General features: G+C 48.3%; 1 protein-coding gene across 8 annotated transcripts in view; it reads left to right on the forward strand.

Annotated features, from left to right (window-relative positions):
• The window catches only part of PLXNA1 (plexin A1), a 253,854-nt gene that overhangs the window by 70,570 nt on the left and 166,872 nt on the right, over positions 1–16,412 (forward strand). Inside the window, exon 4 of one of the 8 annotated variants that reach the window (XM_067544298.1) lies at positions 15,305–15,627. The exons of 6 other annotated variants lie outside the window; for them this stretch is intronic. In XM_067544298.1, coding sequence (XP_067400399.1) covers positions 15,305–15,430 — 126 coding nt within the window. In that variant the 3' untranslated portion in view covers positions 15,431–15,627. Of the gene's footprint in view, positions 1–11,421; positions 11,525–15,304; positions 15,628–16,412 lie in introns of those variants that run through there. One more of the 8 variants, XM_067544300.1, reaches the window with a different exon arrangement.

Raw genomic sequence — 16,412 nt, forward strand, 5'->3', positions numbered from 1 at the left:
CACATACTCTCTCAAGTTGGGAAATTCACCCACAACCCCCTCAAACCCTAGCACGGGAATCAAGGGATTTAAAAATCAAGAAAAGGAAAATGGAGTTTAAATAGCAGAGAAATCTTCCTGATGATGAGGCGGAGGTGGGAGGGTATCTTGGGCACAGGGAGCCCCATTGCTTGGGACACTGAAATCCACAAGTGGGTGTGGTGCTGGATTTGGGGATTGCATGGACCGCATTTGTAATAGAAATGTTCCATTTTGTAATCACAAATGGGACCATACATGATCACATAACATCCCTGTGGCAACTACAGCAATTGCTCACATGGAAAACAATAGTAGGAAAGTTATTCAATGGCCGTTTAGCTTCTTTTAATGCAATTTAGCAGCCAGAAAGGAGGAGGTGAGCCAGAGTCCTGTGACAAGCTAATGCTCTGCCGATCATAAATTTGGGAATGAGAATAGATTACAGGAAACAATCCGATGTTGCTCTCATAGAGAAGGGCAGGGCAGTTTAATAGAACGTTTCCATCTCTAATTTACATGATTTTTGTCTCACTTTTTATGATCTGTGGGGCAGAGATTCTCAATCGCTACATGTCTGCACAGTGCCTGATGCAATAGAGAACCTGCCTGGCTAAGGCATGCAAGCGCTAAAGCAATATAAATAATAATATAGGAAGGTAACTCTGTTCTGCTGTGGTTTTGACAGAAGCTGTTTTTCACTAGCATAATCTGAATGGAAATGAGCGAGACAATGTCAGGTTTAAAAATACCATAGCTTTTATTAAATATGACCTTAATTATGGGTTTCTGAGTAATACCCTAGATTTATAAAACTGCCAGACTTTTAAAAATGGAAAGGTTTTGCTCCCCTTTAAGCTGTTTGTTTACTATTTTCACTTCCTTGCCCCAGACTTAGGCTGGTCAGTTTCACTTTCTATTTATTTTCCATTTCCCTTGCTGGTTTACCTGAAAGAGCAAAATGTTGATGTCTGTGCTTCTGACACTGCAAAGGGGAGAGTTTGTTGGGGCTGGGATGGGGAAGTAATGGAACTAAATGAAAAGATCCGGAGAGCATTTCTATTCATCTCAGGGCCCCTGGCTTTTTCAAAAAGGCTCACACTGCCTAGTAGGTTTCTCCTCTGAAGACCCCATTAAAGATTTATAGTAAGCTTCCCCTCTGGGCACATTATTCCATAACTGTCCATGATGGTGATTTCTTTCACCTTGCTTTGAAACATCTGTCCACTATGTAGACTAAATGGACCACTCATCTGATCCGGTGCGATCCTATGCTCCTCAGGCAGCTCTGCTTGCTTTCTCCACTTCTGATGTGTTTTGGTCTGCATAAATAGCGCAGTGGAGGCTTTGTTCCCCAGGCAAGGGATAACGCAGCCATGTTTCCCACCCTAACAGAAAGCTGTCTCATAGGTGAGTTCTGCAGTTGGACGAGTGATGGCACCCCACCTCTTCTGTCCGCTTGCAGCCTCCTCTGGTGTCATTTGTGGTTGACAAACTCACTGGAAGAACAAATGTTGCTGTAATTTAATTTTCAGACAAACAATAGTCCGGGGACGATGTTAAATTCATGAAACTGGCTTAATGTGATTAAATTTAATGAGGCAATTTGTGTGCTGCCCTTGGCTCCCGTGATGTGCGGACCCTGGGCTGGGGAAGACACTTACCACCCCTCTTGGACATGTATGCAGTGCACTTCTTCTCTCACCCACCTGAACACTGGGTCAGTTTCCCTCCCTGACTGCAGAGCTCTCACACATTTCAGTTGGCTTCATGTAGCATGGCCAGCGTGGATTGATGATGGTCATATGGTGAAGGGGGGGGGGGTGTCCACTCCATCTTGCCGAGGAGGAGTGCTTCACCCTCTCACTACAGGCTAGAGTGGGGCTGGCCTCAGCAGAGCTGCTACCCTCCAAGGTATAGAGCAAGAGCAGCCTCTGCCAGGCAGGGTTGATGCCCATCTGTGGGGGGCAAAGCTTGCCACATTGCTACCCAAACTACTTGCTCTGTGACTTTTATGAACTGGAGACCTTCTTCCCCCCCCCCCCCCCCCCCGTCTCCCAACCCTGCCATGTAAGGCTTTTTAATGTGATTGCTGCTGCTGTTCTGAGCTCTGTAGCTATCTGGGTTAGGAAAGGGTTAATGAGAAATTCCCTTCTGCTCCTGGCTGCTTTGTGGGGTAGGTCTGGAGCTGAATAGAAGTCCCCCAGGGCTCTCCTTTTCATCAGCATTAATATTTCTTCCCTGTAAACTTTATTTGGCTCAAGCCCTGCTGAGCAGCCGTTTCTCCCTCCTCCACCTAATTGCGGATATGCCGCCTGTTCTGGTCCTTTGTTAAGGCACAGCCCCCAGGTATTAGCTGCTCTGGGGCGTGCAGCACCAGGGCCAGGCATTAGAGCGGTTTTCCATGATTAATGCTGGCCAAGGGTTTCTGCTGTTCATCTCCACTCCTCCATCTCTTCACCCTTTGGGGCTCCCTATGTTGGGGGGCATGTTCTCCTTGCCGCTCCCCTAGTGCAGGGAGGGTTTGGGTTGCTCCTGGCAGGGGAATGTATTCCCTATTTCCTGGAGAATGTTAAAGCCCTTGCACTGGGCCCAGTCCTCTGCCCATGTGGGGAAGAGGATTATCCACCCGCTGGCTGACATGCACCTGAGTAAGTCCCTTTGTGGCACAGGCACATGTGCATGGGTCAGCCTTGGAGAAAGCAAACATCAGCTATGGATGGACACTGCTGCAGCGAAGTATCCGAAGGGGGAGAGACCTATTCCCAGCAATAGCAAAAAGAGCAGGGTCGTCCTCCCAGCCCCGATCCTTCCTCTGTGCTCCACCCCAGGCCATGTGGAGGGGGATGGAGTAACAGTTGTGCAGCTCCCCAAGGAGCGTTCTTATTTGGGCTGACCCTTTGGTCATAGGGCTGGGTGTAAGATCCTGAAAGTCCCAGCCCCCTGCAGAAGAACTTCCCTCTCTGCCCCTCAGTATAGAGTGGGTCCATGTGCCCAAACCTGCGGGGTACCACTAATAAAGAATCTCTCCTGTCTTCGCCCAGGCTGTACCTCTCTTGGAGCTCACAGCTTCCCCAGCACCATGGTTCTGGGTGTCAGGCATCTTTGAATGGCAGTGCCCCCTGCACCAAAGGCAGGGATGCACTTGGTACCAAGTAGCCCTAGCTACATCAAGCCTGTCTACTAAACTGGCTGTTACCATGACAGGGCTCTTTCTGGGACTCCCAACTCAGCAGCTTGGTGGGGAGCCTGCAGCTGAGTCCCCTTCCTGCCCAGCATCAATAGCTGCCCCTCTTAATGCCCAGCATCAATGGCCCTCTGCACCCTCCCCAGGGTCAATGGCCTTGTGGCTCTTACTCATCCCTCTCTGAGAAACCCACAAGCGCTCCAGCTCCTGTGAGGTCGCTTGTCATAAGGGGGGTGATAACCTTTGATCTTTCTTTTATACAAACAGTTGCAAATGACTCTTCCCCCTGGGTCACAGGGCAGAGTTGAGAGGTCACCAAGCAGGCCAGGCTAGCTTTTGCACAATGATGAGATCTTGCATGTGTAAAGCCCAGGGTAGAGATGATATGCAAGTGGCTGGGGCCGCTGGGCCAGGCTGTTGGCTGGTGCAATGCCAGGAATGGTAGAGGGTGTTTTTCCTGTGTGATAGTGTCTGCTGGGAGCTCACTTTCAGAACTGGAAATGCTGCAGGGCAGTGGAGCTTGGTAACTTCCCTCAGCACTTTTAGGAGTCAGTCTTAGAGCCCTGTGGTGGTGGGGTGCATGGTATGGAGGCCAGGAGAGGGTCTGCATGGCTCTGTCAGGGAGATATCCTGCTCCAGGTGTTAAAAACAGTAGAATAAAAGAAATCAAGACCGGGGGGAATGTAATAATGTCAGAATATTGTGTTCTCTGCCTTGGGGTAAACCAGCTCTTGATGGGGTGGCTCCCTGGGGGAGATGGAAGGGTGGACCTTTACAGCTGGGGAGGAGGAGGGGGCACCTGGTGTGGGAAGGGAGATGGGGGACTGGCTGGGGATTCCACATGTAGGTGCTAGCAATGCAGGGGGTGTGGGTGAATTTCCCAAGCTGGGAAAACATGTGTTTGGGTCTGCACTTTTTGTATTTCTCCCCAGCAAACAATGTCCTGCCAGGTCTGTGTCTCTTGCCGCCTCCTCCTCTGCCCCCCGCTATTCCTGGCACAGAGGCATCTGGCTCTCCCTTCCCCTCCCCTTCTCGTTATCTGTAAGCCCCAGGGGTCTCATGGGTTTGTTCTCCCATCCAGAGATGTGAGGAGTTTGACGCTCTGGGGTTGCACTGCCATACACGTGCCCCAGGAGGGAGATTCTACAATGAGACACCTGCAGGCATCAAGTTCCGCTGGTGTGGGAACAAAGCCCGTGTGCCAGCTCCTGCCCAGTGACATGCCGTATGGAACGTGCCATAGCTCCCCACCTCCAAACTTCATGTGAACCCTGATGGTTGCTGCGAAGGAGCAGGGAGGCTTGTCCAGAACAAGGAGCTTTAGCACCTGGCTGGTGGCATTCTGCTACTGCAGTGGCACTGGCTGTGGCACTCTGGCAACAAGCTGGCACGGGCCCTTGGCACGCTGGCAGACAGTAGCGCTATCCAGTGGGGTGTGGGGAGCACTGGGGTGGGATTGCTCCTGTATCTACCCCTTCCCAGCATTACAAAACTGCCCTTCTTACAGTCACTGGCCCAGTGTCCTTCCCAAGGTCAGGGGAGCCCTTTCTAGATGCGGTGACTAGGAGGGTGGGAAAGGCCAGCTTGGGATCCTGGCCTAGGCTTGCTGGAGTGCACAAGACCATTCCAGTCCTTTTCAGTCCCCCCAGACAGTGGAGCCTAAGAGGGAGAAGTCACCCTGACCTCCACGCAAAGTGACTCTTGGAGTGCGGGGAGGGGAGGGAGCCCACATAGTTAACTAATCCCAAAGCAGCTAAGAAGAAACAGCAGCAGATCTGCTTGCAGTGCAGAGAGCTCAGAATCACGCCCAGGGGTTCGCTGGATTTGTGCTGCTGAGTCCTGTGTCCCTTGGGTGCCCTGGCACCAGTTATTTGGTGGCGTCTGTTCCTTTCCCTGCCCTCGGTGACTGACAGAATCCTGTAGATCTTAATTATGTGATGAAATTCCACTTAGTGACCCTTTCCTCTCCTGTACCTGGGGGCTGAACCTGTGCATTGCTGGTTGGTTGTTTACTGAGTTAAGTTGTTTCTCAGCGTGGGCCTGCACAAGGACTGTTGGGGAAATCTCTTGCGGCTGCAGCGCTGCTGATGGTTGCAATGGCAGGCGCGCCAGCGTAAGTGGAGCACTGGCCTGTTTTCCACTGGTTCGTCTTGTCCAGCTCAGACCAGCGGCGCTGTGATGGATTGCCTGACGATGGTGATGTGGAAAAGGCTCTCCGTGTGCGAGATTTAGTGCGGAGCTGCTCTTGGTTCAGGTTTCTGGCTGCCGTTGGGTAGGCGAAAGAGCAGTAAACAGATGCTTTCGTGCGCTGTTTGCTACTTGTGTGTGAGAATCTGGGCCTCAGTGAGGGAGCAGCTGTAGCAGTGCTAGAGCATTGTGCAGGTGGAAGTTAAGTTGCTCTCCTCACTCAGCTCTGCTGACATTCCTCGGTCCTGATCTCCCCACTCAACCAAGGAACCACAGCCCTGACCTGCAGCTCCCCCTCTATTCAAGCCCTATTTTCTAAGGCTGCATTGCCAATGCACCTCAATCCTGACCTGCAGCAGAGACTGCTGGTTATGCCAAACTGTGTGCTGGCTTGGTCAGAGGAGCAGCTACCCTCCTGAGTACTGGGCTGAGCGCTTCCAAACTCATTTCATTTGTGAACACCCCCCCCCCACCTCAGTACAGGATTTGAACCCAAAGCTCCAGAGACACATTGCTGGTGAATTCCAGCTCTTTGTTATCCTTCCACACCGAGTGCTCATTCTCAGCTGGCTGTATTTAGCCAGGAGGGCAGGCAGAGAAAATGGCTGCAAAACGAAGAGCTGAGGGGCAGATTTCACTCGAACATCTGTAATGGGCAGGTGTTAGAAACCAAGAGAACTTGGCCTGAAACATGAGAGCGCTGGGTCTTAGGGAGGAGGCTGAAGACACTGAAGAGCTGCCCTAGAAATGCGCACACAGATGTGGGCAAGTGGCACAGAAGAAGTCCCCTTCCACTCAGTCTGTTCAGAGTCCATGTCCAAAGGGAGATGCACAAGCATCAATGGAGGGGACCTGCCCTATCTCAGCCCCTTTGCCTAGCATCAGGCATGTGGTGTGTGCCTTGTGGGTGCATCTGCCTTTTGGGGAGCTGTGCCTAGCAGTGGGACTAGGGGAGTTGCATGCTCCTGTTCAGGGATAGCAGGGAGCTGGAGAACGCAGCCACCTGTTGCGTCTCCCTCTCCTGCATTGCTGCTGATGGAGCGCCATAGCCCAGGGCAGCCCTGTATCTGCCATCTGGCACCACGCTGGAGGGTATGATTACAGAGTGAGAAGCTCAGAAATGGCAGCTCTGCGGCACTCTTGGCACTGATATTTTGGCACCAGAGTGGCAAGAAATAGCAGCCTTGCTGCTGACAGCAAGAAGTAAAGTGGCACCAATGGGGCCAGAATGGCCTTGGATGGCCACTCCCCCTGCAGTGGGGTGTGTGCGTGGGTGGAAATAATGGCTTCAGCCAGCAGAGTAATGTACCAGGAACACTGGGCAATGCCACAAATGCTTACATGCTACATATCTGTCCCTAGAGGGAAGGTTTGGATTGATGACGTGGCTGCTGGTAGGACAGTGATGGTGCACAGGACAGCCAAAAGGCGCCCACGCTACAGGGCAGCTGGAAGCAAGAGACTTGAATACTGCAGTATGCTAATGCTCCCCTGATGGTTCAGATTGTGAGCTCCCTGTTTAGGGTGGAGATGTTTTCTGTCACTGCCTTTTCCATCCTGTGCTTCCTGAGACTGGGCAGGAAGCTGGCTGCTCATATCGAGGGGGGAATTAGACTGGTGAGTCTAGTCTCTTAGGTTTAAAGTTTGTTACTTAAGGCCATCTGCATCTGCCTTGGATGGCCTTTGAGCTTGTCGCTGAAATTGCAGCACCAATAACACAGCTACTTGACTGGAGCTGCTATTTATCATAGATTCATAGATTCTAAGGTCAGAAGGGACTGTTGTGATCATGTAGTCTGACCTCCTGTCTAGCACAGGCCACAGAACTTCCCCACAATAATTCCTAGAGTAGATCTTTTAGAAAAAACATCCAGTTTTGATTTTAGAAATTGTCAGTGATGGAGACTCTACCATGGCCCCTGGTAAATTGTTCGAATGGTTATAATACTCCCACCATTAAAAATTTAAGCCTTATTTCCAGTCTGAATTTGTCTAACTTCAGCTTCCAGCCATTAGATTGCTATACTTTTATCTGTTAGATTGAAGAGCCCATTAAATATTGATTTCCCATGTAGGTTTCTATAGACTAATCAAGTCACCCCTTAACCTTTTATTTCTTAAGCTAAATAGATGGAGTTTCTTGAATCTGTCATTGTATGGCAGGTTTCTAACCCTTTAATCATTCTCTTGGCTCTTCTTTGAACCCTCTCCAGTTTATCAACATCCTTCTTGAACTGGACACAGGGATTCAGGCAGCTGTCGCACCAGTGCCAAATACAGAGGTTAAAATAATCTCTCTGCTCCTCTTTGAGATTCTCCTGTTTATGCACCCAGGATCACATTAGCTCTTTTGGCCACAGTGTTGCACTGGAAACTCATGTTCAGCTGTTTATCCCCCATAACCCCTAAATCTTTTTCAGAATCACTGCTGCTTGGGATAGGCCATCCTGCAAATATGACCTCCATTCTTTGTTCCCAGATGCATACATATACAATTAGCTGTATTGAAATGCATATTGTTCACTTTCAGCGACCTGTCCTCTTCATTATTTACCACTCCCCCAGTTTTTGTGTCGTCTGCAAACTTTACCATTGATAATTTAATGTTTTCTTCCAGGTCATTGATAAAAACATTAAATAGCGTAGGGCCAAGAGCAATCCCTGCAGGACGCCACTGGAAACAAACCTGCTTGATAACAATTCCATTTGCAGTTGCATTTTGAGATTTATCATTTAGCCAGTTTTTCATCCATTTAATGTATGCCATTTTAAATTTATATCATTCTAATTTTTTAATTAAAATATCTTGTGGTACCAAGTCAAATGCCTTACTGAAATCTAAATATATTACATGAACACTATTTCCTTTATCAGCTAAACTTGTAATCTCATCAAAAAAGATATCAAGTTAGTTGACAAGATCTATTTTCTATAAACACATGTTGATTTGCATTACTTACGTTATCTTCCCTTAGCTCTTTATTAATAGAGTCCAGTATCAGCTGCTCCATTGGCTCTTCATGAGATTTTCCAGCATTGAGATAAACTTCCACAGAAACTTCCACATGGCTGATCTTTACAAAAACAAGATGGGCCATTTAAAACACTCACTTTGCTTCTCTATAGAGGAAAAAGGACTCTAAACTATCTAAGCTCCTACATGCCACAAGGGACCACAACTGTGATACTCTTGACTCATCCAACAATATTGTAAATCTATCCAGCTATACGCTTAACCCAGCAGAAGAGTCTGTCTTGTCTCGGGGACTCTCTTTCTGCCCCACCACCCCCACACACATGATACAGTTCTGCAGTGACTTGCAATCCTACTTTCGCTGTCTCCAACTCAAGGAATATTTCCACCATACCACTGAACAACACACTAACCCACAGATACCTTCCTACCAATGCTACAAGAAGAAGAAGAATTCTGCATGGACTCTCCCTGACGGTTGAAACAACAGACTAGACTTTTACATAGTGTTTCCGTCAACTTGCACAAACTGAGATTGTAGATGAGCAACATCGCTTGCCCCATAACCTCAGCCGTGTGGAACACAACGCCATCCACAGCCTCCATAATAACTCTGACATTATAATCAAAGAGGCTGACAAAGGAGGTGCTGTAGTCATCAGGAATAGATTGGATTACGAACAGGAGGCTGCCAGACAACTCCCCAATACCGCATTCTACAAGCCACTACTGTCCGATCCCACTGAGGAATACCGAAAGAAACTACAACATCTACTTAAGAAACTCCCTAAAGAAACACAGGAACAAATCTACACAGACACACCCCCTGAGCCCCGACCAAGGTTATTCTATCTGCTACCCAAGATCCACAAACCTGGGAATCCTCTCTCCTCAGGCCCTATGCCACCAGCACTCCTATCTATCTTCGTGATACCACTGACTTCCTGAGAAAACTACAATCCATCGGTGATCTCCCAGAAAACACCATCCTAGCCACGATGGATGTAGAAGCTCTGTACGCCAACGTTCCACACAAAGATGGACTACAAGCCATCAAGAACATTTCCCCTAATGAGATATGTCACACCTGACAGCTGAACTTTGTGACTTTGTGACCACAACTACTTCAGATTTGAAGACAATCTATACCTTCAAGTCAGTGGCACAGCTATGGGCAGCCGCATGGCCTCACAGTATGCCAACATTTTTATGGCTGACCTAGAATATCGCTTCCTCAAAACTCACCCCCAAGCACCTCTCCTTTACCTATGCTACATTGATGACATTTTAATCATCTGGACCCACGGGAAAGAGTCCCTGGAAGAATTCCACTGGGATTTCAATAATTTCCACCCCACCATTAACCTCAGCCTGGACCAGTCCACACAAGAAATCCATCTCCTGGACACTACAGTACAAATAAAGGATGATCACATTAATACCACCCTATACCGAAAACCAACTGACCTCAATACATACCTTCATGCCTCCAGCTTCCACTCTGGACACATTACACGATCCATTGTCTACAGCCAAGCCCTAAGATACAACTGGATTTGCTCCAATCCCTCAGACAGAGACAAACACTTACAGGATCGCCATAAAACATTCTTAAAACTACAATACCCACCTGGAGAGGTGAAGAAACAAATTGACAGAGCCAGACGGGTACCCAGAAGTCACCTAATACAGGACAGACCCCACAAAGAAAACAGAACACCACAGGGCATCACCTACAGCCTCCAGCTAAAATCTCTCCAACACATCATTAAGGATCTACAGCCTATCCTAGCAGATGATCCCTCACTCGCTCAATCCGTAGTAGGCAGGCCTATCCTTGCTTACAGACAGTCCCCCAACCTGAAGCAAATACTTACCAGCAACCATACACCATACAACAGGAACACTAACCCAGGAACCTAAACCTGCAACAAACCCCGTTGCCAGCTCTGCCCGCACATGGACTCTAGTGACACCATCACAGGTCCTAACCACATCAGCCACACTATCAGGAGCTCATTCACCTGCACATCTACTAATGTAATAAATGCCATCATGTGCCAGCAATGCCCCTCTGCCCTATACATTGGCCAAACCAGACTGTCATTACGCAAAAGAATAAATGGACACAAATTAGACATAAAAAATGGTAACATCCATAAACCAGTAGGAGAGCACTTCAGTCTCCCAGGACACTCTGCAGCTGACTTGAAAGTTGCCATACTTCTACAAAAAAAGTCAAAAACAGACTTCAGTGAGAAATTGCAGAGCTGGAACTCGTATGCAAACTCGACACAACCAGACTGGGCCTGAATAATGACTTGGAATGGTTCTCTCATTACAAGAAGTAATTGTCACTGTTCACACATTCTCACCTCCTGATCAAAGGTTGTGAAAAGGCCTCATCTACCCTAACTGAATTGACTGTTAGCACTTGTCCTCCCCATTGTTGTTTCTTACCCTTGGATGTATGTGTATATATCTCCTGTCTGAGATTTCCACTTCATGCATCTGATGAAGTGGGTTGCAACCCACGAAAGCTTGTACCCGCAGAAATTTGTTAGTCTTTAGGTGCTACAGGACTCTTGTTTTTGCTATATACAGACTAACACGGCTACCCCTCTGAAATTATCTTGCCTGGGATTGATATCCGACCAATAGGCCTATAATTACCCGGGTCATCTCATTTACCCTTTTTAAAAATTGGCACAACATTATTAGCTTTCTTCTAGCCTTCTGGAACTTCCCCAGTGCTCTGACTTATTGAAAATCAATGTTAATGGTCCAGCAAGCTCCAAAGCCAGCTCTTTTAAAGCTCTTGGATGCAAATTATCCAGACCTGCTGATTTAAAAAAGTTTAACTTTAGTAGCTTCTGTTTGCATTCTGCTATTATCTCTGGAAGTCATTAAAGAGTGTTATCACCATATGATGAGATTATATTCCTCCCCCTCCCCCCAAATATAGAACTGAAATATTTATTGAACATTTTTGCCTTTTCTACATTATTGATTATTCTACCATTTCCATCTAGTAATCTCTTCTTGTTTTCCACAGCTAGTCTGGCCCTGGATACAGCGACCCACCAGGCTTTCTTTGATGAGAGTGTTTTTTGTTTTCCATTAAAGTTGGTTAAAATGACCCAGCAGCCACTGAACAGAATGCAAATGCAACATTTCTAGAGGAAAAAAGTGACACTATCTCTGCGTGTGGTTTTAAAGCTTCCAAAAATAGATCCGAATCTCCGACAAGGTGACTAATTGGGATTAGCTATGGAAAACATAGTTGGATCAGCAAGTCACATCTTGGTGGCACCATTCATTAAGACTCCCAAGCTGCAGAGGGTGGGTCCGGGTTATCCCAGCGAGTGTGTCAGGGCTGGCATGAGGATGCTGGTGTTCCCAGCTCTGTGCTCAGGCCAGTAGGCCTCTTTTATGGTGTTGAGTGAAACTGCCTGTGGTGCAGCAAAGGGGACTGCTGTCTTCACTGCAGTGCATTGGCCTGGCTTATTTCGTTTCAGCAGCCTTAGTGGTAGTGGGGTAGGTGGGTGCTTTACCTCTGGGGTTCAGGTACCTGCTGCCCCTCCTTGCCCTTGGATGCACTGGCACGGTAGCTTTAGGAAAAGATGATGGGCCCCTTTTGGCCTCAGTGGGGGAAGGTCTGTTTGGAGGTGAGCTGGGGCAGGAGAGGACCAGCCTGTGGTATGTGGACTGTGGCCAGAGCAGCGAGAGCCAGGTGACGAGCTAGGCTGCAGACTGGTGGGGGAGCAGAGCTCTCAGACCAGACTGAGAGGGGAGCAGATACTCTGCTGACAGGCCTGGGATATATAGGCAATGCTTAATTTGTGCCAGGGCTGAGCCCCGGCACCTTTGGGCTTGCTGCATCAGTTATGAATGTAAAAAAAATGACTTCAGCCCCGGTAATTGCTTAAGCCCCGGCACCTCTTTCATTACAAATTAAGCACTGGATATAGGACTTGCTTGGGCAGCACCAGCATGGGGAGGTAGGATCGGACCCAGCAGAGGTCCCTGCCCTTCCCTGGCAAGATCTGGGTTCCAGGAGAGAATGTTGTGGGGTTAGAGAGGGGCAGGGGGACAGTTGCCTCCACCCCATTCCATTCTGCCTTGAGACGCCATCTCATCCTCTCTGTGTCCTGGAGGCACCGGAAGGAGGGTGTGTGTAGCTGGCAATGGCCCATGTGGGACATGGCTCGGATACTGAGTCTGATAGGGCATGGAGTTCAGGGGAGCTGCTACTTTTGCTGCTCCCAAGATCCTTAAGGTAACAGGTGCTTTTGGCCTGTGGGCTTGTTGTTAACCCCTTCTTCCCCATCCATTAGGTTCAGGGCTAGGACTTGACATAGGACATCAGGGAGGTAGCTGTAGGGGGAGGAACAGTGTGACTGGGGGAACCTGAGGTGAGAGATTTGGTGTGGATGTAGAATGGTGCAACGAGGAAGCCGAGGCGGGAGGGCAAATCGAGGCCTTGGGAATTTTCTTTCCTGCTTTTTGGACTTGTTGCTCCCATTTTGACTGAGCTGATGTGGCTCTAAGGAAGGGCATCTTCTCTAAAGGGGCAGCTCAGGTTGGACTATGTCGTGCATGCACAAATGGCTGTGGGGAGATTTTGCTTCCTTGGTGTTTCTTAACCGCTGACAGCTGGGCCCGCGGAGCTCGTGTCAGTCACCCGGGGAGAGAGGTGTGTGACTCCAGTGCGTTTCCAAGAGCTTTGCATGCACTTGGAATGCAGGGTGTGGAAGGATGCGTGCCTGCAGGCTTGGGTGTATACGGAGGCTCTGGACTTTCCAGTGCTCGGAGTCCGCTGAGGGACGAAACAGTCACGCCCTTCTGCCCTCTGCCTTGCAATGTGATGCAGGCCTCACCAGAGGCGTAACCCATTGCATTGGTGGCACCGTGCCAAGCCCTGAAAATATTTGAGGATGGCTTCAGAGCCCTGCAGGCTCCTTGAGTTAACTGGGTGTGGTGGAGCCTTGCTGGAAGTGGGATTGTTTGTTCTGCCCAGACTAGGTGGGTGGTGCCCTGTGGGGCACAGTTGCTCGTTATGGCTTGTGGAGTCCTAAACCGAGGGAGTATGGGGTGAGAGGAATCAGGCAGTGAGCAACCTTTGTGTCTGGTCCTATTCCTGGGCAGGCTGGCAGTGCTTCATGCAGTGGGCTGGGCTCCCAAAAGGGGCCTCTTGCTTTTCTTGTGCATAAAAGTAGCCCCTGGTCAATACACTGGGATCAAGTCCTGGCCTGAAGTATTAGCCTGCTATTCTCTGCTGTCTTTGGAGGGACAGGGATATTGGATCCCCCCAGGTGCTCTCTGTCTGTCTGAACCTTGTGGTGTGCGACTTTCCACCCAGGGGCCGGGGCAGATGGGTAGCTGAGCATGTTCCCTTGGATTGGCAGATTGGTGTGAGCACTGTTTGCATGGTATGATTGCAATCCTTTACTCCTGTTCTGCACTCAGCTTGTCTCCAAGATTCCACGCGTCGCCCCCTCCACCCTTCCCCACTCGGAGCGTCTGTACCCCTAGCGCAGAGCCAGTCATGCAACAATAACGTTGTACTCCCGTCAGAAGGAAAAACCCCTCAGCGAGGAAATAAAACCATGAGCAGGGTCAGCTTTGCTGCATAGCTGGGTCAGATGCATGACAATGATCTGCTTCCCTAGGCAGCTGGGAGGTGCGCTAATTGTTCCTGGTAGATTTCTCCACTCCATGAATGCTTGCCACATGGTGCTGCTGCCAGTATCTCAGCCAGAGCCGAAGCAACTGGAGCTAATGGTAGAACAATTCTGCTAACAGGGAGCATGTTAGGGGGATGTCGACTCTGTCTCAGTGGCAGGAGTTGTGATGGGGAGGGGAGCTGCCTCTGTGCCGGTCTTTGGAAGAAATAATCAAACTTAGCTATCCTATAAGAGTCTCTAAAAACAACCCCTTCTCCCTAAGTAAGGCACCTGTGGGGGCTCTTCCACCCGGCTTAGAGGATGGGAGCTTCCAGAATGGAATTCCACATTTCTTTCCCCAAGGTTGCTGTCTCTCTCTTGTCCTCTTTCTTGCTATGGTTATGAGCCTCCAGACCATTCAACATTTAAAATTAGACATTTCTTTTCTAGCAGGTGATGGGACACACTCCCTCTTAGCTTGGGGTTTGTTTATTTTCTTTAAATCTGTGGGTGTGTGCGAAAATAAGAGTGTGGTCTAGTGATTAGAGCAAAGAGACGGGGGATTCCTGGGTTCTGTTTGCTGTGTTACGTAGATACAAATAGGGAGAAAAATAGCTACCTCTTCTGGGGGTGGGAGCTAGATTGTGAGCCCTCGTTTTGTAAATCCTACTGAACCAGAATTCTTTATATTCATTTTGCACTGTGGCAAAGGACTCTGCCAGGGGCAGGACAGCAGACACTCAGTCCCTGGCTTTCCTTTGCAAAGTCAGACAGAACATTGTATTTCACCCAGTGTGGCAGGGCTGAGCAAATTTTTTTTTTCTTAGTGATAACAGCACGATAACAATCATTCATTTGGTTGATCTTGTGTGTTTAGACGGTAAGCTCTTCAGGGCTGGGGCTATCTCTAATGTGTGCACAGTGCCTGCCACAACGGGCCCCGGTTTCAGCCGGGGCTGATAGGTAGTACTAGAATACAAATAACAAACAAAGAATCCTTTTAGATAGTGATAACCCGTATCCATAGATCTCAAATAGCGGGTACTGTTAGGCCCAGTTCACTCTTCGGCCGTACATCTCAAAACACTTTATGGAGCTGGTCAGTATCATTACCCCATTTTATATATGGGGATATGGAGGCTCAGGGAAGAGAAGGGACTCACAGCAGATCATCCAGCAGGCCCGTGGATAGAACCCAGGCTTCCTGAGTCCTAGCTCGCTGTGCCATGCTGTCCCCCTAATCTTAACTGGTCTTTTCTTTTCAAACCTCAGGCAGGAATTGTCTTCCAAGATGACTATAGAGTGCCTAACACCCACAGCATAAATAGCAATCTACCAAAACAAGGAAAGTCCTTCCCTCTGTTAACAGTCCATGTTATTAAAATGGAAAGGAATTAAAAAAACCAAAACAATCTACCACCCCTTTCCTCTCCAAATACGTTATCGCTGTGGATGCTGTTTGCTCGCTTTCTGCAATCTATTCCTGGGCAATAGTTCAGCTGCGCGCTCCGCCTCCACTCCGCTTCATTCTCCTGCTGTCCTGGCTGCCCTCTGGCTTGTGCAGCCAACGTTTGTTTCAAACCAGCAATAAAAGGTTTGGCTATAAATGAAACCCAAATCTCAGAAAGCATTTCTTATTCGTCTTAGATTTTGTCCAGCATTTATTTGTAACTGCACCTAAGTTTGGGGCCCCATCTACACACAGCAGGCGGAATAACTGTCTTTGGAAGGTTTGTAGCTAGCATGGATCTGGGGGGCGCCAAGTTGCATTTTGCCCACCCTGTAGGATGGTCACTGTCTGTGTGGATGGTAAGAGCTGGTTGGCATTTTTTTTTAAACATAGGTTTTTTTGGTCAAAAAAAAAAAAACGGTACTCTTTTCAATTTTTTCTGTGAAAAGCTATTTTTGTTTTTTGCAATTTTTTGTGATTTTTTTTTTTTAATATAAATGTTTCTTGAAAACAGTTGCAAAATAAACAAAATATTTCATTTACTGAAAAAATAAAACCGGGTTTATGGTAACTGAAAATGTCAACAAGCTGTTGTGAGAATGTTTTTGGTGAAAAATTCTATTGAAAAATGTCCCTCCAAATTTTTTTTGGGGGGGGAACAAAAGGCTGTTTCAAACTCTGCAAAATGGAAAAAATTCCAAAGTGTTTTTCAAAGTTATAAAAACAAACAAAAAAACCCCTGCTCTAGGCCCCAGTAGCATGTTAGCCTAGCCTGGTTCTGTAGTGCTGGCTGGAAAAGTGGGGCTGCAGTGTGCTGAGAAAAGATGGACTTGGGGTAAAGGCCTGGGTTTCAGGAGATTTGAGCTTTATTCTCGACTCTGCTACACATTTGCTTTATGATCTTGGGCAGGTCATGTCACCTCTCTGTGC

Source organism: Emydura macquarii, unplaced genomic scaffold (genome assembly GCF_026122565.2).
Source record: "Emydura macquarii macquarii isolate MOO-44397 ecotype Brisbane River unplaced genomic scaffold, CSIRO-AGI_Emac_v2 contig_968, whole genome shotgun sequence".
Classification (NCBI taxonomy): domain Eukaryota; kingdom Metazoa; phylum Chordata; order Testudines; family Chelidae; genus Emydura; species Emydura macquarii.